The sequence below is a fragment of the Macrobrachium rosenbergii genome, chromosome 20, assembly GCF_040412425.1.
Source record: "Macrobrachium rosenbergii isolate ZJJX-2024 chromosome 20, ASM4041242v1, whole genome shotgun sequence".
NCBI lineage: Eukaryota > Metazoa > Arthropoda > Malacostraca > Decapoda > Palaemonidae > Macrobrachium > Macrobrachium rosenbergii.
Window position 1 is genome coordinate 12,157,092 of NC_089760.1, and position 22,086 is coordinate 12,179,177.

General features: G+C 35.9%; 1 protein-coding gene across 5 annotated transcripts in view; it reads left to right on the forward strand.

Moving 5' to 3' along the window:
* Positions 1-22,086, forward strand: part of LOC136849048 (protein Skeletor, isoforms B/C) — a 298,256-nt gene that overhangs the window by 166,472 nt on the left and 109,698 nt on the right. For 2 of the 5 annotated variants that reach the window (XM_067121943.1, XM_067121945.1), the window contains exon 2: positions 2,673-2,687. The exons of the other annotated variants lie outside the window; for them this stretch is intronic. In XM_067121943.1, coding sequence (XP_066978044.1) covers positions 2,673-2,687 — 15 coding nt within the window. The remainder of the gene's footprint in view (positions 1-2,672; positions 2,688-22,086) is intronic. 5 annotated transcript variants of the gene reach the window in all.

Sequence of the window (22,086 nt, forward strand, 5' to 3'; positions counted from 1 at the left end):
TAGTAAAGTTTCTTTCTTTTTTGTAATGAGGCAGATCTGTTACACAGAACTTAAATTCTGTGTGGCATCGGGACAAAAACAGATTAAGCGTAATTACCTGGGCATTAACCGAATGATTCATTTAAGATCTAAGCTTTATTCACTGAGAATATATGCAGAAAGATCAATCTCCCTCTTTCTGGATACGCGGACGGGACTTCGAAATTCCAAGGTCTGCAAGGTCAAGGTGAAAATCGATGTTTTGACTATGAGCGAGTTCACGTTCGGCCATTTTTCGATTCTTGAAGCTAAAAAGAGTGGCCAGAATGTTTATTCAAGGATTCCTTTTAATTTTCCCCTTACATATTTAATTTCAGTGAATGAAAAGTATTTGCATCGCATTGAGAGAGGTCTGCCAGCATCCAACAGAGATATTGAACCGCGCATTAACTCGGGATACGAAAGATATCTCAAACACGTTTTCTCCTGGGATGACTCCGTTCGAGTTCGTTTGAATTTCGGGCGGATTATTTGCGTCTCTGTTTGTGCATAGACTTCTGAATGAGTTCTGCTCTGAAATAAAAGTTTTTGCGTGATTAATGAAATATAGTCCAGTAGCTTCCTAAAATCAGTGGTCGTTAACGCAATCAACACATAAATGCGTGCATAATCGGAAGATAAAAAAAAAAAAAAACGTAATACGACTTTTGGTTCTATGTAGCCAGAATCTTCCTTTTAACGTAGCTCAGAAACACGAAGAAATGCATAGCCTAACATTAATGATAATTAAAACAATCAACCACTTAAAATTATGATAATGGAGAGATTAAGAATGTTACAAAATTTATGGGGATATGTAACTAGAAGACTAACCAACGTGTCTGACAGAGGGAAACAGATACCAATAAAAGGAAGTCCAAGTAGGGAAATAAAACTATGAAAAGCGGAAAAAGAATGAATTGATTATGCCGACACTTTTTCAAACAGATGTATGCTATTGCAAATTAGCCTGCAATAATCAGCTATTAAAAATCTTAGGAAAGTCACTACATTCATACTTTCTTTCTGTCGCGTAAAATGTCTTTTCTTTAAGCATACATCCCCGCCTTTCCTATTTTTAATAGTTAGTTGTTCTCGCGCCATTTCTCTCAGCAATCCTACCATACAAAAAGCCAGTAATCTCTATAGATATACGGTTTTTCCATCAGTGAAATATTTTTCGTGTGCCATTTCAGTAAAAATATTGCTGAAATAGAATTATGTTTAAGTCCTCCCTTGATGGTTTATGTTTATGTTTATATATATATATATATATATATATATATATATATATATATATATATATATATATATGTGTGTGTGTGTGTGTATATATATATATATATATATATATATATATATATATATATAACTGAATCACGAAAATATGGAACGTGATGAATATATAAATAAAGAAAAAATCCACGAAGGAAAGAGAAACAATGGAGTGGTGCAAGACCTTTAGCAGATTTTGACTTTATTTATATATATTTATATATATATACACATAAATATATATATGTATGTATATATGTACATTTTTATATATATATATATATATATATATATATATATATATATATATATATATATATATATATATATATATATATATATATATATATATGGGAGGCATAGCTTAGTGATGCAGCATTGGCATCACATTTGTAAGGTCCACCGTTCGATCTTAGCCTGCCACTCACAATCAACCCAATATATAGGCATGTTAAGAAGTTATATATATATATATATATATATATATATATATATATATATATATATATATATATATATATATATATATATAAATAGATATATATATCTACAGTATATATATACTGTATACACACACAAATATATATATATATATATATATATATATATATATATATATATATATATATATATATATATATATAATATTATATAAAATTTTCTTTTTAACCTGCAGCAGGACAAAGACTAAATGCTACAGCTACCGATAAGTCTTTTCGATGAATTGACTCATGAAACAAGTTCAATTATTTATTAAAAAAAAGACTGTTTTCTCAGGCCGTCCTGACCAATTTCAATCACACCAGGCAACTAAGTTTAGTTGTAAGTTTTTAAGCATTGATCTTCTGTGTTTATTTACCATCTTCGTTCCTATATTTATTTGGAAAGTCTAAATGCCATAGGACTTGAAAGTTTTTTAAAGAGTGTAATTGGATACTGGAAAGGCTAAACAGGTAATATATATCATTCAGATTTCATCTAAGAAAATTAGGCTTGTAGGAAGATTTACAAGTATATAAATTAGGGGTGGGATCATTTACTAAAGGGAATAGAAAAAAAATAAAATATAGATTAAGATTTTCACCTAAATCAAGCAACTACTATAAAATAATGTTATTTCCTTTATACTTAATATCTTCATGATTGTAAAACATTTTCTATTATTCCAGTTTATAAATTTTTTCCAATTTTGTTTTATTTGTTTTTATTCCTTATATTCTTCTCTTAACATGTAGTAATAATATTAACAGTAATAATATAGTTTTGGAGTATGAATGAACACAAAAAGATGAGAAATAAGAATGAGGAACTAAAGCAAAGGAGTAATGAATGAGAGCTCAAACTGTTATTCTTAATCATTTCTTTTTCTCCTCCTAAAGCACACGGGTATCCATGTAAGTATTATAAATATACTGTAGTCAATAACGCACGTATTGTAATTCCACTATATATACAGGTTTTGATATGTTAGCTTTTTTATATGATGTAGAAATCATACCAATGGTTGCATATTTTGCATAGATGCTTAAAAAAAGTTGTATGCTTAGAAGCTTATTCTAGACCGAGATGGCGTAGAAAATTGTTTAGATTGTATCTCATCTACTTGAATCATCAGCAGTCAATTTAAAAATCTTCAGACTGCATGCTTACTGGGATAACCTCTCTAAAAATTTTTCTTCTGTAGCATAATGTTCCTTCATCTAGTGCAAGAACTTCATCGCATGAGAGAGTCATTAACATATCAGTACTATTTCTGAACTTGTCTCAGTACTGGCTGATTTTTATTTTAAAATAAAACATTAAATATCTGTGATGTGGGCATAGATAAACTTATTTTGACAGCTGTTCACATTTCCTTAATGTACGGATTGATTTTTTTTTATTTTACTGTTTGACTAAATTTAGACTCTAATGATTTAATGTAAAAAGGCCGTGAGAAGCTGGGGATACTTAATGTATGGGTTGATTTCTTTTTATTTTACCATTTGACTAAATTTAGACTCTAATGATTTAATGTAAAAAGGCCGTGAGAAGCTGGGGATACAGAAGAGGGCAAGGAGTACCCAGACATTATTGAAGGCATGGCAAGAGCATCTTCATAGCAACTGACCGTTATAATGGAAATCCTTGCAGTATCTGTCTGTGTGAAAAACAACCCGAAAGTATTGCGCTTATTGTTGTGCGTGGAATATTGTTCTCCAAAGGAAATTATTGCAAGATGCGCTTTGCGTCTGCGCAAGAACTTTTTTATGCGCTTGCCCTGAGAATGTGTAGGAAAATAAATTGTCCTAGGAAGTTTACGTCTTTTGTGATAAAAAATTACTTAGCTTGTTGTAACATAATACCTGAATGCCCCTTTGTAACATAATACCTGAATGCCCCTTTAAGTACAAATTTCAACCCTTTCGCTTTGTAATGGAATTACGTCTTTACCGCGGTAACGCGCTCGAGTTCTCTCCACTTTCTGGCAACATTTTGATTTTTTATAGATAATCATAACTTTTCAGTCGGATATTTGCACACGCATTTTAATAAAAGAGATTCCAATATTAAAACATTATTGAATGACAACGTTAATAAAAAAAAGATTTCCATATCAAAACATTATTGAATGATGGCATTGTCGCTTCACCAGTGACCATTGCAAAAATCCCGCACGATGGAAGTTATCCTCCATTTCCATCCGTTTCTCGATCACGTCTTTGAAAAGCTCAGATAACGGCGAGAAGAGAAGCGAGGAGAGCCATTGGTCAAGGGAGACAAGGTGGTCATAACTGTGCCTCATCTTTAATGGATCAGAAACCTTTCCCGAGATGAGATCGGGTCTTGTTAGCAGTAATTTAGTGGTACCTCTGAAGGCACTTCCTTTGTTAAGAGCGGGATTTTTATAGATTGCGCAGGTTAGGATCTGGGTTCTTTAAAAACGTTAGGTGATTAGGCAATGATTAACTGTTTATTCGTGAAAGAAATTGATCTTAAAGTCCAACATGTAGCACGAAAGATTTTATTACAAAGTAACGTTGTAAAGGAAAGACGAATACTATGCCTTTTTTTTTCGAACTCAGCTAAAGTGTTGAATATACGAGCTGAAAATATTGTCAAAAATATTCTTTATTGAATTAACCAAGAGATCGATTACTTACTTGGCAATAAATCGGCTAGTACAGATTATTCTGTTACTGAGAGTAATAACTTTATAAAGTTTTCGCATTAACAACATACCTTTTCAGCGCTGATCAGAATTTTTATTATTCTAATCTTAATAAATCTTTCTTATTTAATTTAGTCTCCTTCAAATTTAATTTGTTTTTTTAATTCCCCATTGTGAGACACTTTTTAGAGTGAAATCTGAACGGAGTCACTGCTCTTTAGACCTCGGAACCTTTTTGCGCTAATCTTTTTAACTTTAGCTCCATTTACAAATACTCTTGGAAACCTTACTTACCTGTATCATTATGAAAAACAAGATGTGAAATGTTCGCAACGTTCAGATCTTGGTTTACCTGCAATTGGGAATGATAGAAAGGGTTTACAAAGATAGAGGCGAACATCTAACAACTATCTGGAGTAAAGAACAAAATCAGAAGAGACCGTTAAATATAGGAGCTATATCGTACCACCAACCTTAACAAATGCTTATCCCTACGAAATGAGAGCCCTGGAAGATACGTCAGGGACCTTGAACGAAGACCACCAAAAGTTCGGAAGTTATAAAAGATGGTTTCCAGAGTTGAATGAATTTCACGACTGGCACAGTGAGGTCATATTTTCAAGGCCTAAAAGTTTTTGGAATAGAAGAATGAGTTACTCCCCAACAAGAACTCCTGTGTCCTTCAGAAGATCGCCTTATGAGATTAAATTTTGGTAAATCTACCGTTCATGTTGAGCAAAGTATTGTTGCCCACCCTTGGGCCACCATTATTAAACACCGAGGTTATTCTTACAGTTTTGAAGCGAATTTGCTTCTAAAGATTTCCTTTTACCACACTTGTGCCTTGATATGATTTCTTACTAAATTTAGTGAATAATGTGTTGATGTATTCTGATATTCATATAAAGGTTCTCAGTGCATGCGTTCGAACTAAAAAAAAAAACTAGTGAACTTTGTTATCTTGAATTCTCTTGTTATTCGGAATTAAAACAATATTATGTCAAGGCCTTACCGAACAGAGACCAGGTTTTCTATATGGGCATCGATTGATTAAATGTTGAGCAAGAAATCATAAAGGATTTTGCCAAAAATAGGTAGATCCTACAACTTTCTTTCGACAATATGTTTCTGAATCACGGTTGCCCCCGATAGCCGCTATTTCAAGCCTGAGGGTCAGGATCGAGGATCCTTGGTGTAATGTAAAATGGCCTCATTGTTGTAGTAATGATGTCATATAATAAATGTTCATCTTTGTTGTTCAAAAATAATGTCATTAGACTGACAATTAAGCTTTTGGCAGTCAGTATAGTACATAGTTAAAACAAAAAACAAGGTAAGTGGACAATGACGGACAGACATACGAAGTGGAAACTATTTTCCTTCATGCACATAGATGCATGATTGTCTACCATAGTGGCAAGAGTGACTGAAATCCCTAACAGAGAAGCAGACGGATAGATGGAGGGAAAACTATAGTCCCTCAACTTCTCAATGGGGGCTACTTAGAACTACTATTCCATTTGAAATGTAAAAACCTGCTGCCTCTGAATCAGAGTGACGATCGAAAGGCAGTTCATGCTATTTGTAATTACAGTTAAGTCTCTTTGACATCAAAGTTTAAATGATTTGACTTTAAAGCCAGATTATGAATGATTGTTATCACTGATTTTCTTGGTAAACAGAACAAATATCAGACAGGCGTTTTACGTTCACAGACAGTCAATTCATCAAACATGTTGCATAAACTGCTCTTCTGATTGGATAAGGCAGCATCATTGTAACTCTCTGTGCCTCCTCTTTATTATCAGAAATGTTACGAAATTCCACCCACATTTCTTCCCAATTAGTGGAAAGGCTACGTTGTAAACATCGCCGTCTTTCGCTGTGCAGATCTGTCTATTCACCAAGAGGTTTCAAAACTAATACTTCATAATCATCAGATGCAAATACATAAATGTATTCTTATGCCTCAGTCATACTGGAGCAGGTGCAAGGATTGCAACCTACACTAAACACAAGAGGCTTAAACTGTTACCTGTTGTGAAATGCTCAATGAATTCACTTACTCTTTTGTTTTCATCATTGTATTATATCTGGTTGTTTACTGCGTTTTGGATTTGATTGAGACGTCAGCCATTCAGTTGTTATCCCCACTGGTATTTAGAAACGATGAGCCAACATCTCTAGACATGAGGTCACAGTATTGTTAACTGGATACAGTATCTGGAGCTCAACAATCTTTCACAGAATAGCAATAATACTTTCTTCAGAAAGGTCAAAGCTGTTGCGGGAAAGGAATTGAGTTTGTGATGCAGTTGCATTTGACATCAAATACTGTTTTTACCGATTCACTTCAGTGGTGCAATTGTAACTGTTAGAATTGCTCCACTATTAATATCTTGATTGGGGTCTTATGACTGCATTATTTTACTTGTAGTTTATACTATTCTTTTTGAAGTCACAGAAATAATACTACTTTACCGGCAATGGTTACAGTTTTGTACTAATAACGTTGTCAGATGATTACCACTATCGAACCACGTCATGAAATTGTTAATGAAGCATTCCGTCTGTAATCACTGATTTAAACCAGTTTCTCATTTCTATAAGGTAACGTGCATGGATACTTTATTATTATTATTATTATTATTATTATTATTATTATTATTATTATTATTATTATTATCCACTGAGAATACGACAGTGAAGTCCATCCCATTATTATTATTATTATTATTATTATTATTATTATTATTATTATTATTATTATTGTTGTTGTTGTTGTTGTTGTCGTCACAGAGACAGTTGTATTTACCTATCCTTACAGTTGCATTCAAGGCCAGTAGTGATTGAATGACATTAAAGATGAAGGAAAAACGCTCCAGTCTTGGAGCTGTGAAGGCAGGAAATGTAATGATGCGGACCTAATGTGATACGGCGATTCCTATGAATCAGACAATCCATTCACTCACTTAGCTGAGGAGTGGTGCCAGATCTCTTTCCAAAAAGTCCCACAGAGACAGAGACCATCCGGAGCCAGTAGCATTCCGAATAATCCAGCCAAGATCCTGGAATCTGTCTGTCTAATTATCTCTCCGTTTACTAGCAGAAGGAGAAAACGAACAAGAAAAATGAAATGGAAGACTAAAGGAGGAGAAAACAGAACAGGAAAAATTGCTAGGGGAAATAGATCTCTCTCTCTCTCTCTCTCTCTCTCTCTCTCTCTCTCTCTCTCTCTCTCTCTCTCTCTCTCTCTCTCTCTCCCTAGGACGATGAATATGCAATGAAGTGATCGAAAGCTGGCAGTTAATCGCTCAATATGGCACTGATGAATATTCATTCAACACCCATGAATACGAATGAATAAAGGGGTAATCATTGCCTTGGTAAACCCGGAAGGTTAAATCGGGGGTTGAGTAGCTGCTCGTAGGTGTTTCTTCCTTCTTCTTCTTCTTCTTCTTCTTCTTCTTCTTCTTCTTCTTCTTCTTCTTCTTCTTCGTGAGTTTTTTCTCTCTTTGGCCATCTTTATCCTAATCTCCTATTGTGAATTTTAATATCTGAATATTTATTTTCCTCAGCCTCTTCACTGGTAACTTTTATATTTATTTCATTTCCTCCTTCTTCCCTCTTTTTTTTCTATTTTATTTCTCCTTTTTCCCCTCTCTGTTTGTTTCGCTTCTTCCAAAGGAAGTTTCACATATTTTTTTGTTCATCTTTAGGGATTACCAGTAAAATTCTTGTATTTCGTTCTAACGTTTTCATTTTATGTCACTTCCATTTGTCACTTCTACCACTTCAATATGTTGCAGTATCTCTCCCTATAATTATTTTGAAGTGTGAACCTTTTTGTCATTTACTCGCTCTTCTTGTTTTTCGTATGTTCTTTTGTATGTCTGGCTTTGTTGATCAGTTGCTCTTGCATTCACGCGAAGAGCTGATACATTTTTCAGAAGTCCTAGGGATAATGCCGGTACTGCAAATATTCAGGAATATTTGTCATTCTCCTGTTTCCTCTCATTTTCTCTGATATTTTATACCATATCAGTAAAAGGTCGGGCAAAAATTGTTTTTTCATCTCTCGGAAAGCAGGCATTTTCATGTGCTTTGCTGGAAGTATACGAAATACAACTCTTTGCAGGCAATGAACAGGACAGGCTATGGCAGTAGTGTTAAAAACTTTTCTTTGTCGCCTTTTCTTGCTTTCTTTGTCACGAATGACCACGAATTTTCATCAGATATAGACCACTTTTCAGGCTAAGAGACGAGCATCGTCTGCATTCCCCTTTGTCATTTTTTTTTTATTGTCATGAAAAGGTACTTCCCTTAAAAGGCAAAAGTTTGACCTCTTAAGCGGTCGATGGGGACCGCAATTGGCAGTGTCCACATAAATCTCTGTCTGAGTGGGTGAAGTGGTCAACCGTATTTTACTGATAGTAACACGTCGCCATAGGCTTCTCAAACCATCCATCCCTTCCTCCCTCCCCAACTCCCTCAGACCTGTTTCGTTTAGGGGGGTTGGCATACGGTCGACTTCATTATTCATTTTCACGGGAAGTTGACCCTAAAGAATGCAAGTTGGTTACGCCCGATGGAGTTTGACACTTGGACCAAATGGAGTCAGCTTCGAAAACGGGACCGGGGAGGATTTTTTTCCCAGAATGCCTTGGTCGTTTTTCAGAAAGAGATGACACCGATCATCCCTCGGGCTTTTAACGCAGCCTCTGCTCCATACACGTCCCTCGCCGTTTCTTGCGGTAAGAAAATGACCCGGCAGAAGGCCAGTGTTGCACTCTCGGAAGCCTCAACATTTTAACCCTGTCACGGCACATCCCCCAGCGGCAGCAAGCGTCATAAAGAAGATAAAAGATGAGAAAGATACGAAACGAAGAGCGAACGGCAACTCCGGCAGGAGTCAAGAGAGAGCAAATCGGCTGGAAACCTACGATAGCGCCTTTCGGGGTCCTGCCTTCTGCCATCCCCCGTCCCTCGGAAAGGCTAAAACGTTCCGGTGGCTTCTTTTCTGGCTTCCGTCTTCGATTCGACATCCGTTTAGTGTTTCAAATTTCTCTAAGGAATACAAACACTTTCGTAAACGGAGAAAATAACAACTATACACAACGTTAAAGAATAATCTCTAAAGAAATACTTTTGGAGAGACTTTATGAAGGAACTAAATGACTTAAGACGATGCCACCGAAGACATTCAAACAACTTGGCTCCTTAAACACGATGTGAACGACAAAGGGAAAGAAGAAAGAAAGAACAATCACATGCGGAACACATTCACATAACGACCTTTTTACCACATTAGCGCGTGATAACAAAGGAGAACACAAATTCAAAACGAAAAGGAATATTAGTTGTCCATTTTGTTATTGTATTTGTATATTCATCCTCTCACCCCAACAAACACGCCCCCCCCCCGCCTTCTTTCTCTCTTTTCTTACTTGTATGATTTTTTAATACTTGTAAGTCCAAGGTTTTCAAAGGTTTAGAAGCGAACGTAATTACAATGCCTTTTTTTTTTAAAGAAAACTGTCCAAAATTAGCCTAACATTCACAATCATTAAAGTCAATGTACATAAAGTGGCATTTATGTGTTCTACAGTACAAGAATCAAAATAATTGATCTAATGAGTCATTAAAACAAAACTTAGCGAGAAGGTAAAGTAATTTTAAAAGAGTAAATAAATGAGTTAGAAGCAGGTGAGTGGTACTAGACATGTGGGGAAAAATATGAATTTTAGTTCCTGCATGCTTACGCATACTGTATGTACATGCCTGCATGTTTATCATTGCTTTTATGGATTGTTCTGGAAAATATCCTGTTTTGATTCAAGACATAAGAATGTTCACGCTCATATACGCGTTTAGATACATGTGTATGAACATTTTCTTGGGTATATGCATGACTTTATATTTACATTAATAGTTCCATACATCTGTGTACGCAATGCATGAATATTTGAGCCAGTACACGCGTGTAGTGGAACAGGAAAAGAATAAAATTTCCGACTGTCATATTTCCTGAGAACGCTATTCTGTTTTTTCACGGAAGAAAAATTATGAAATAAATGAGTGGATGCTTACAGTTAGTTACTCGTTGCGAAAAGGGACAGAGAAAATTAACAACCTTTTAAATGTTTTCATTCTCAAGGGAAGTTGCTTGATGTTAGCCATTATCAGCCGTGAAGTCTTATGCTCTCTTCAATGTCACAGTGCAGATTCTTTATCGTAAGGCTAAAGATAAATACAAAAGTAACGTGGATACAAGAATAAAACAAGTAAAAAATGCGCCGAAGTTTTTTCGTCGCAGTCGAGTTTTCTATTCAGCGTATAACGCTATAGGAGCGCGGCCCATGAAACTTTCAGCCGCGGCCCGGTCGTGGCCTGTCCTATAGCGTTGCCAGACGCGCGATCATTGCTAACTTTAGCCTTTAAATAAAAACTACTGAGGCTAGAGGGCTACAATTTGGTATGTTGATGACTGGAGGGTGGATGATCAACATAACAATTTGCAGCCCTCTAGCCTCAGTAGTTTTTCAGATATGAGGGCGGACAGAAAAAGTGCGGACGGACAGACAAAGCCACCTCAATAGTTTTCTTTTACAGAAAACTAATAATACAGAGGTCGTGCACACATCTATAAGAAAGTAAAGTAAAAGAGAAGCTGTTATTTATAACTTGATAGGTATAGTCTAAGACTCCTCTGTGGTAGCTACGTCGTTCCTTGAAATTATAGCATAGGTGTTATTCGGACCATGGCCATATAGTCTTGCGGGGTCACTGACAAGGTCAAGTCAGGTAATTCTTTATTAAAAATGAAGAAAAAAAAGTTTGTCCGCCTTACTCTGTTTATTTTTCGGGCTTCAGGATAACTCACTGCCACTTCCATTAGACTGTGAAAGCCTGCCGTAAATTTAAGCAACATGAGTGCTGGCTGCGCAGGTTAAAGCTCATCGGTATTTCCCGAATACTAATGTTATGCTTACGGTTCCACGAGTCTCGTCACGAATTCCAACGTTACGCTCGCAGCGTTAGGAGTCGAGCGGTAAGATGCCGGCTCGTATACTGGCGAAGATGCTTTACATAGAAAGGAAATTAATCGCGGCCGCCCCCCATTCATCAAACGCAAAACAAGTGAAAGGTTGGGGCGAGTCAAGTTGTGGCTTTGCATAATGCCGGTCGAACAGCACCGTATCCTTGTAGGAGACTTGTCGTAAAAGTAGCTGTTTTACTTAAATTCGAATAGGAGCACAAAGCTGACGAGAGAGAGAGAGAGAGAGAGAGAGAGAGAGAGAGAGAGAGAGAGAGAGAGAAGTATATCTTAGTTTAACCAGTCCACTGAGCTGATTAACAGCTCTCCTAGGGCTGGCCCGAAGGATTAGACTTATTTTACGTGGTTAAGAACCAACTGGTTACCTAACAACGGGATCTACAGCTTATTGTGGAATCCGAACCACATTATGACGAGAAATGAATTTCTATCACCAGAAATTAATTCCTCTAATTCTTCACTGGCCGGTCGGAGAGTCGAACGCTGGGCCAACAGCGTGCTAGCCGAGAGCTCTATATCCACCCTCCCAATGAAGAACTCATTGAGAGAGAGAGAGAGAGAGAGAGAGAGAGAGAGAGAGAGATGGGGGTGGGGTAGAATTCACCTGAATTGCTAGGAACTCAAAAGCATCAGCCACAAAATATAAAGCAACAGCAGACAGATGTCGGCCTACACAAACGCACACGAACATTCTTATGAGCGAACACACACACACACACACACACACACACACACACACACACACTCATTCGCTCAAAGGCTGGATGAAGAAAGCGTGTGAAGACCAAACCTTCATTTTTCAGACGGTGATAGAGCGAGGGTAAGTCAAGCATTAGATTAGAAAAGGAGGATAAATGGATATATGGATCATATGCGCTGGATTATGGCTTACTCTGCCGGTCATTAAACCTACGGGTGGTCATATTTTATCTCTCACTCCCGGAAAGATAATCAGTCCGAGTCTCTGTTTTCACTCGTGCCTCTTGCGAACCCGGATAAAAGGATAGGGTCATAAGTAAGGGTCGTAGGGTAAGTGAGTTAAGGTAAAGGTTAAAGTATAGTAAATGGGTATAGTCACGATCTTCCTATTTTATCATCATCATCATCATTATCGTCATCATAATGAATTTTATTTCGGCGCAAGGCTTCCATCATATCTTGCACTTATACTTTTATAGTCTTGTTATCTTTCACTAAACGTTATAACGATGCTTCATAAATTTCCCGTAAACTTTATTCTCTTTCTTTCGTATTTTCACTTTCTTCAACTTTTTTATTCTTCTCTCTCTCTCTCTCTCTCTCTCTCTCTCTCTCTCTCTCTCTCTCTCTCTCTCTCTCTCTCTCTCTCTCTCTATATATATATATATATATATATATATATATATATATATATATATATATATATATATATATATATACATATATATGTGTGTGTACACTATCATGTTGTGTGTTACACTATCATTGTTTTATTGCTTCATGAGGCTTTCTTATACTATTTAATTATCAATTGTACTCTTTCCTTTATTCTGCTTCATTCCACCATTATCACTTCTCTCTCTCTCTCTCTCTCTCTCTCTCTCTCTCTCTCTCTCTCTCTCTCTCTCTCTCTCTCTCTCTCTCTCTCTTCCCCCGCCCAATATCATTTAATGCATCAGCGAAGCACGTAAGTCATCTCGTAACACACGCCCCTCCCCTCCAATCCCCTATCCCAGCATTTAAAAGCACCCTCCACCCCACACCATATACCCATTCTTCGTTCCCCCACTCTTACCCCCCCTCTCCTTGATTGTCCATAACCCCTCTCCCCTGCCTGCAATAAGTCTCATCCCCCCCACCCCCTTCGTTACTCCATATCCCATTTTAAACGCATTATTGACCACCACTGATTTCTCGGGTCCAATCTGTAACCAGATACGGCGATTATGAACGATGGAACCTCATAGGGAAGAAAACGAGAAAGGGTTAGATCAGCACAAAATTGTCGTTTTTTCTTTGGAAATTATCACTACATTTGTTTTACTTGCGTGGATGTATTTGAGTATTATAAGTTTTACTAGTTTTGCTTATCTAGGTGCCTAGATCCAGTTCTGGTTATCGTGTTTATCACCTGCTATAGTTTGATTTGATCTACTTGTGCAGTTGCATTTTCTCTTATGAATTTTACTTATTTAGTGCATCTACTGTCAGTGATTTTTCTAACTAATTACATTTTACACGTTTTTTTGGTATTTTGTTACCAGCCTGTTATTAACTACATTTTTTTTAATTCATCCTATCTTATAACGTTCCAAATGTGTTTTATATCTTTTTATGTGTATGTCTCCATCTCAGCTTATTGCCTTCCGCATATTTTTATTCTATTTTTATAGTTACTTCAATTTTTATTCTATTTTTATAGTTTCATCAAATTAGATATTAGATTTATAAACCTCCAATATACTTCTCAATTTTATTATCACAGTCATCAAGACAACATAATTCTCATAGACTACCTAGGTCGTCACTTCATATTTGTCAAAGTAAAATGACTTCTTGTAGGAACCTACTGCTTTCCTTGAATAGGCTTTTAGTGTAAAATTATTTCTTTGTAGAAATAAAAATCATCTATTTTTCAGTCTAGCAAAATGTAGTTACTGTTATCTTCTCATTCCTTCACTTTAATATTTTTTAGGCGATCCACACAATAATTCTTTGTCTGTGCTTGTTTACATCCATTTATTGACACTTTAGGATGCTCTCTTTTTTCCATTTCATTATCAACAATAATTTATTTTATGTTTTGGTGGAAACTAACAAAGAACAGGGCTTATTAAAAACACATTGAACTAAATCATTTTAGAGCTGACTAGGCTACATTAGAACAGAAAAGTTATATGCCATTGTCTCACTGTATAGTCACATGAGAATTTGAATTCATTTCAAGACATTTTTAATGAAACGCTTTAAATATGAATAATTGTACTATTGTTTCTGGTATATTTTTACAATCAAGACGAAATGAAAGGTTTACTTTCCAAATATCTTTCATATTCGTTATACACTGTATAAGAAAGATTACTATAGAAAAGACTATAGAAAAGAGAGAAATTTAATTCTGAATCGATTGACGAAAAATTACAAGGTCACTTTGTTGTGTGCTTGTTTTACACTTTAGATTAGCCTTACTTTTATTTTTCTGGGGTGAAAACCCCAATCCTGCATTTTAGCACTGATTGGTGGTACTTGTCATCCTTGAAAACCTACCTCCTATTTTTTTTTAATTTTAGTGTTTATTTCGGAACTGTATTAATTCACATTCTCTTGTTTAGGCTGAATTCCCCACAATTAGCGATGTCTTCATTTTAGCCTTTTTCCACCTTTCATCGTAATTGTTAATTATCGTTTTTAGCGGTTCTTTAACTTCAGTCATATCCATGAGAACTTCGAGATGACTCTGATATTGTTTTAATTAATGGAGATTCATGAGTAATTAACGGTATACACGGATAGAGTAAATGAGAAACGAATCAGCCCCTTCAGCGCGTGCTCATGATTTTGCTTCGATCTCCAGTATGTGTACACTACTGAGAGAAATGTACTTTTGAGCAGAGATGTGAGAATACACGATTCTTGTCTAAAATTCCGAACAGAAAAAAAAAGGGTCAGGCGAAAACCGAGAGAGCAGTAAACAGCCACGTTTGAAGTCGTAAATTCTTGTCGGGGAGAGAAAGCTAATCCGGCAAATTGAGATACAAAATTATTGAAGTAGTTTAGGCCTGGAATGGAATGCGAGGGGAGAGGGCCGAGGAGGGGGACCCTCAGTGAATGGAGGAATGAGGGTAAACGCCAGGGAGTGCATACGTAAGGGTGAGGAACTGTGCAGTTAATAGAGAATATGTTTAAGGGAATATTTTATGAAATGCACTGGATACTTTAGTGAACATTCATTGTTCGGTTTTATTTTATTTAATGGCAGAGTTCACAAATACTAGCTGCATTGGTAAAAAAAAAATGTGAGCATGTTTTATATATTTTGATTGCCCATATATAAGTTTATATGTATATATGTATATATTTATATTATGTATACACTAGATATATATATATATATATATATATATATATATATATATATATATATATATATATATATTATGCATTTTCCTAATAAAACTAATTCTGGAAGGCTGTTGCTGAACTGAAGGGGTACGTGATAAAGATGATAATAGGGACATAGAGGAGAGAGCCGATGAATGGATTGGCACTGGAAGTGTAAGAGAAAGAGACAAAAAAAAAAAAATCTCCCCCTTTCCTTTTACCTCCATCTTCCCATCAGCAAATATATTGCATCGTCGGACAAACTTCGGTGATCGATATAGACGTCTTTTAAAAGCTAAGGATACAAACAATCGATTCCTCTCTCTCTCTCTCTCTCTCTCTCTCTCTCTCTCTCTCTCTCTCTCTCTGTGTGTGTGTGTGTGTGTGTGTGTGTGTGTGTGTGTGTGTGTTTTCCCCCTGCCTTTTCTTCTCTCTCTCTCTTTCCCCCTTGAATATTCCAATTCCCATTGTGTTGATTGCTTATTATAAGAAACCGCCGCTAGGCAAGCATTATACCACTAGTCTGCGTCTTTTTTATCAAATAACTTTTTAGGCCTTTAATTTTAGTAAATTTTTTTACTTTGTATTTTTATCAAGTTATTTTTATTCAACTGTTAGGGTGCTTATTCCCTAAGGTTTTCGAGATGATATAAGTCACATAACTGTAATCTTTTTGCAAGTTTTGAGCAGTTTAATTATGTATCAGATTTTTTTATGAAATGATACCCCCATGAATGCACAACTAAATTTATAGGACAACTCTCGGAATCTTAGATTTTAAGACCAGTTTCTGGCTGCGGTAACATTAAGATAACTATATGCTCCACCAAATGATATTCGAGAGCGTGGTGTCATGCTAATGGAAGAATTAACTGTAATTACTTATAGTCAGCATGTAACTTGTTAATTTAGATTTTACAGTCTCTGTTAACTTCGACCCTTAAACACAGGTGCACATACAGTATGACAGAGATGATATAAATAAAGGTAGAAGAATGGTTGGAAGCTAATTGAAGCATAATGATATGAACACTGCTAGAAATTAGCATTAGGTTGTGTCGAATATTAGTATCATTAGAGGGAAAATCAATTTCGTTATAGTATATACTTGCTAACATACCCGAACCGTTAAAAATGAAGGTAATATAATAAGAGAGATCTAAGACACCGAGATCCGGCCGTAGGGGTTCTGAATACTGTCCCGAGACTCAGACCAGGATTTCTGCGTACTTACAGACTGACCAGTGATGAGAGAAATTAGTCCCAGGCTGGACGACGGCCTTTCGCTTTATGTATAGATTCAGGCCCTAATATTACAACTGGCTGAAAATGAGTTAGGATGATCACCCGGAAAATTAATAATAAAAATAGCTTTAGAGGATATACACTGCAGAATATGACAGTCAGAGAATAAAATAAGACTGACTAGAGCTTTGTCCCACCAGCCATTGTGTGGAAGTGAAGTTCTCTTGTTAAAGGATGATCGACTAAAAACAGTGGAAGGTGTTGAAATAAATTCCATAAGAGATACATTGGTGAAAAGATTTTCCCCATTTTCTTGGTATGATAGCACCACACCAAAAAAAAAAAAAAACAGTAAAAGAAATGACGCAGAAGAATAATCCATGTACTGTACTAAGTTAATGGAAATCAAGAATGAGAAAGAAGAGGAACTTGAATGATGAAGTCGAAAGAGGGATATAATTAGTCTGCATGAAACGAGAGACTGGCGTCTTGTTATTAATTAAAAATTCGTGAATTAAAGCTATGTTTCACTTTTCCTTTATTTTCTTTTTTTTTTTTAAGTCAGTGGTCTGTTTCTGAAATTTTAAAGCCAATGGTCTTCGCTGGGGTTTTGATACATATAGGTATGTACAACTTCTTGTACATAGATCTGTATAAAACGCAGTGTGTATCAGTATATCTTCTATGTATTAAACAACGATATATTCTGCCTGTAGACGTACCGTCGTCCGGTCCGGGGTTAGCTGTATAAGGATGCTGAGTGAGGGTACCTTGGACCTAGCTTCGGGACGTTACAGAACTTCCTCAAGGCTGGGACTTAATGTCTGGGCTCTCGTTTATATTACCGTTATTTTTCCCCTTTTGGTTGCACTAGCATAAAAGCTGTAGGTGACATTTAAATTACAAAAACGATTTTCATGGCCATACAGTACTTTTCTTGTAATGACATCCTCCTCTAACGCCAGTATGCATTTCAGTATTATGTTACTGATGAAGAATTCCTTGTGTGGTCAGTACGGGAAACAAATGGTCATTTGGCCTTCTGTCACTCCTGTATGTGATATATCTGATAGCCATAGTATTCTTCAGTATAAAATGTGTAAATCTCTGCAGTACAGATTACACTGCTAGGAGAGAGAGAGAGAGAGAGAGAGAGAGAGAGAGAGAGAGAGAGAGAGAGAGAGAGAGACTAAATATAAACCTGAATTAGAACTAAGAAAGGAACTGAATATGGCGGGTATGCAGATTAAGCCGCGTAATCATATTGCCGACAACAGACTGAGGCCAAGCGTAAAGAGAGCGATGAAACTGAGCAGCCGTTGGTGGTGTGCCACGGTGTATATCAACCCGATCCAGATTCAGTGGAGATTCGTACCCCAAGAGATTATCGATGGAGAGAGGTATGAGGCTTCATGTAATGAATTTAAAGTTCGCCCCATGCGTTTGAGGTCATAAAACAGAAAGCTTTCCCTCACTCTCATTTTGTGGCTCTCTCTGAGTTTCTCAGCAGAACTACAGCAGACAAGAAGAGAGGATGAAGTGAAGATCCTCTGTAGGTTTCCTTGGACTGAGGCACGATTTGGCCGTGGCGGGAAACAGCGGGCAAGCGAACGGGTGGGAAACAATGAGCCGTAGGGAGCATTTGTGGGCGTTTTGTGTAGGGCTTGGTTATCGATCCCTTGCCCGCAACAACCACTGTGGTTTAAAGATGGAATACCAAAAGGGGGGGATTAGAAGATGGGTGGCGGGGCTAAACGGGGTAGGGGGGATGCTGAATATGCATTTTTCTCACTCCCAGGTCTGGGTAAGGGGAAACCACAAAGCTCCCTTCTGCCTACGTCAGTTGGACGATGTTCTGAGCTAAGCGAATCACGTAGGTGATCGTTATTATGCGTCACAGTTCTCGAAAAGGTATCGAGCATTCATCGATTGACTGCAGTTAATTAATATACAAGGTTATATTTGTCTCACTCTCTCAGAGCTCTTCACTACTATAATTACGTTATCTCGTATTTTAGATTTCGACGCAACAGTTATTCAGTGAACATGGTGCCTTTGCAAATCTCTTTTTTTTTTTCCTTATAATTGCTTGAATTTATCAACTATCTGGTGACCAGCCGCATGTATATATTTAAACGATTTTTCCTTGAAAGAGTCTCAGAAAGGCCCCAGTAAGCAAATGGTTTTGCTAACGACTCTAAGCCTGATGAAGCCGATATATTTCTTTGACAAATCATCGGATTACTGAAATAACCATTCAAAACCAAGTTTCACATACGAGGCTCTTGAAAACTGTGAGCGGTGTTTCCTGAAGGTTTGAAATAAATTGTAAACTATAAGAGCAGAAAAAACTGTACATTTTGTACTGAACAATTAGACGTTTAGGAACAATATCCTAAAGATTACTGACTCCGAAACATTGATAAAAACTGTTACACGTAATATAAGGCACACACAAATTCATACATATATATAAATATCTGTGTATATATATGTATATATACATTCATACATATATGCGTGTGTGTGTACATGTGAGTGTGTGTATATATATATATATATATATATATATATATATATATATATATATATATATATATATATATATATGTATATATGTATATATATATATATATATATATATATATATATATATATATATATATATATATATATATATATATATATATATATATATATATATATGTATATATATATGAACTTTTGTCATACACCGTGACCTTTTTTTATTCACAAACCTTAAGCTATAAATGTCGTTTAATATCAAATTCACACAACCTTGGAGTAAACATATACTTATTGAGAGAGACAGAAAGTGGGAGAACTTTAAGGATAGCATTGCAGTTCCGAGGGACATAACAAGAGATGGAAATTTCTCAGAACGTTTAGACACTTTTCCCAGAACTGCTAAAATAGAAAGTGACTCGATTTCCAGAATATCTAAGAGTATGTTGTATGTAATACTACCAGTGTCTGAATTTAGGTTAAGTAGGAGATTCAGATGATGAACAAACCCTCTCTCCGTCAAGGATGAACCCCGCGTCTTAAATTAGACCAACCTAGGTTAGGGAAAGTTAAGTTTGGACGAAACCAGTTGATTACCGTCATCTCATTTTTTAATCCACGTTAGGAAGGTAGTGGTCTATGAGGAACCACTTTCGTGAATGTGGTATAGACATTTTGTTAAACATCTGATTATCATCCTATTACTAGTAGACCATATCCGGTAGACATTAAACGTAGACTAATTAGTGCGCAGACGTTTTAGGACGAAACCTAGGAAATAGCCAGAAAATTGCGGTGGGCGTTTTAGACATGAACAAAATGGGTTATATCACTGCAGTGTTATTTAAATGAAAATAACGTTTGAACACGTACAGATGACGGCCTTTGTATTAAAATATGTGGGAGTATGTGTTCACAATTATTCTTTTATTCTCGTTCAGGGCTAACAATGAGATTACGTAAGATCTCGAAATGAAAGTCTCTCTCTCTCTCTCTCTCTCTCTCTCTCTCTCTCTCTCTCTCTCTCTCTCTCTCTCTCTCTCTCTATATGTGTATGTATATATATATATATATATATATATATATATATATATATATATATATATATATATATATATATATATATATATATATATATATATATATATATATATATATATATATATATATATATATATATATATATATATATATATATGTGTGTGTGTGTGTGTGTGTGTGTGTGTGTGTGTGTGTGTGTGTGTGTGTGTGTGTGTCTAATAGCAACTTTTAGCTTAAGTTTTTTCTACCAAAAGACTGATTAATGCTGCTATTTTAATCCGTTTTATTAGACTGCTTTCGGGTAAAATTACTCTATTATGAGACTACAATAATAAGTAGCAATGATTAAAGCCCTCAAAACAGATGCTTCATTTATTTGTATTGCATTGGGTTGAAGTAGCGGCTCCTAGGAGAGAGAGAGAGAGAGAGAGAGAGAGAGAGACAGAGAGAGAGAGAGAGAGAGAGAGAGATTGAATAAAGAAAATAGTGTTAGTTATAAAATTGTAGCAAGTAAATGACTTGTTTTGGCTGATATGCAGCAAGTCGGAATTTATCCCAACACAGGCCGTATGCACTTCGCTGCTCTTAAGTGATGGTCTGGCATTAAGGGGAAATGAACGCCTGGTGTGGCCCTCTGGATAAGGCTTAACTAACCGAAACCACAAATTACTGGTTATAGATGTGTTGCAGAGTGCTGTTCCTTAATTAGGTATCAGAGTAATAACTACGGTTTGATTTTCACAAGTAAATTAATTACCAGGTAGATCGTGCTGTACAGCGGTGAAATTAATTAGGAAGCTTACGCGATATGATGTAAAAAGAAAATGAAAAGAAATGAATTCATCTTATCACGAGCTTCTCTCTGAAGAAGACTCAGTTTTAGGGGGGAGGCAGTTTTATTGACAAAGTAAGAGAAAGGGATGTATTCTGGGAAATTATGGATTTACTGCATTATATTATAATGATTCTCATTTGAGGCAGATAATGAACCAAAACTGTATGGAAGAGAATTTGCTGAAGATAAATCAATTAATTTTGATACGGCGGTTGCTTATGTCCTTTAGGAATTCTGAAATGTTGTAAGGATACACCAGTCAACTATGCATGTGCACACACACAAACATATATAAAATATATATATATATATATGTATGTATATTATGTATATGTATGTTTATATTTATATAATATATATATATATATATATATATATATATATATATATATATATATATATATAATAAGAGGAATTTGTTTCTGGTGATAGAAATTCATTTCTCGCTATAATGTGGTTCGGATTCCACAATATGTATCCCGTTGCTAGGTAATCATATTCTTAGCCATAAAAATAAATCTAATCCTTCAGGCCAGCCCTAGGAGAGCTGTTAATCAGCTCAGTGGTCTGGTTAAACTAAGATATACTTTTTTGGCTCATATGTTTTGTATGTATGTAGCAAGTATAAGCGCTCACGTGCGTGCCCGCGCACAAATGTAGCACTACGCATATCATACAAACCATCAATTAATACGTCATACTTCGTTAATGCTATTCTGTTAAAATACGGAGCAGCACAGCAGCAGATAACGAGTCCATTTTAATCGCCTTTTCTTAATGCCGCGGTAAATCTCCTGGTGCAAGAATAGAGCCTTCAGTTCTAAGCACTTAATTTGAATAGGCAATATTCGATCTCGG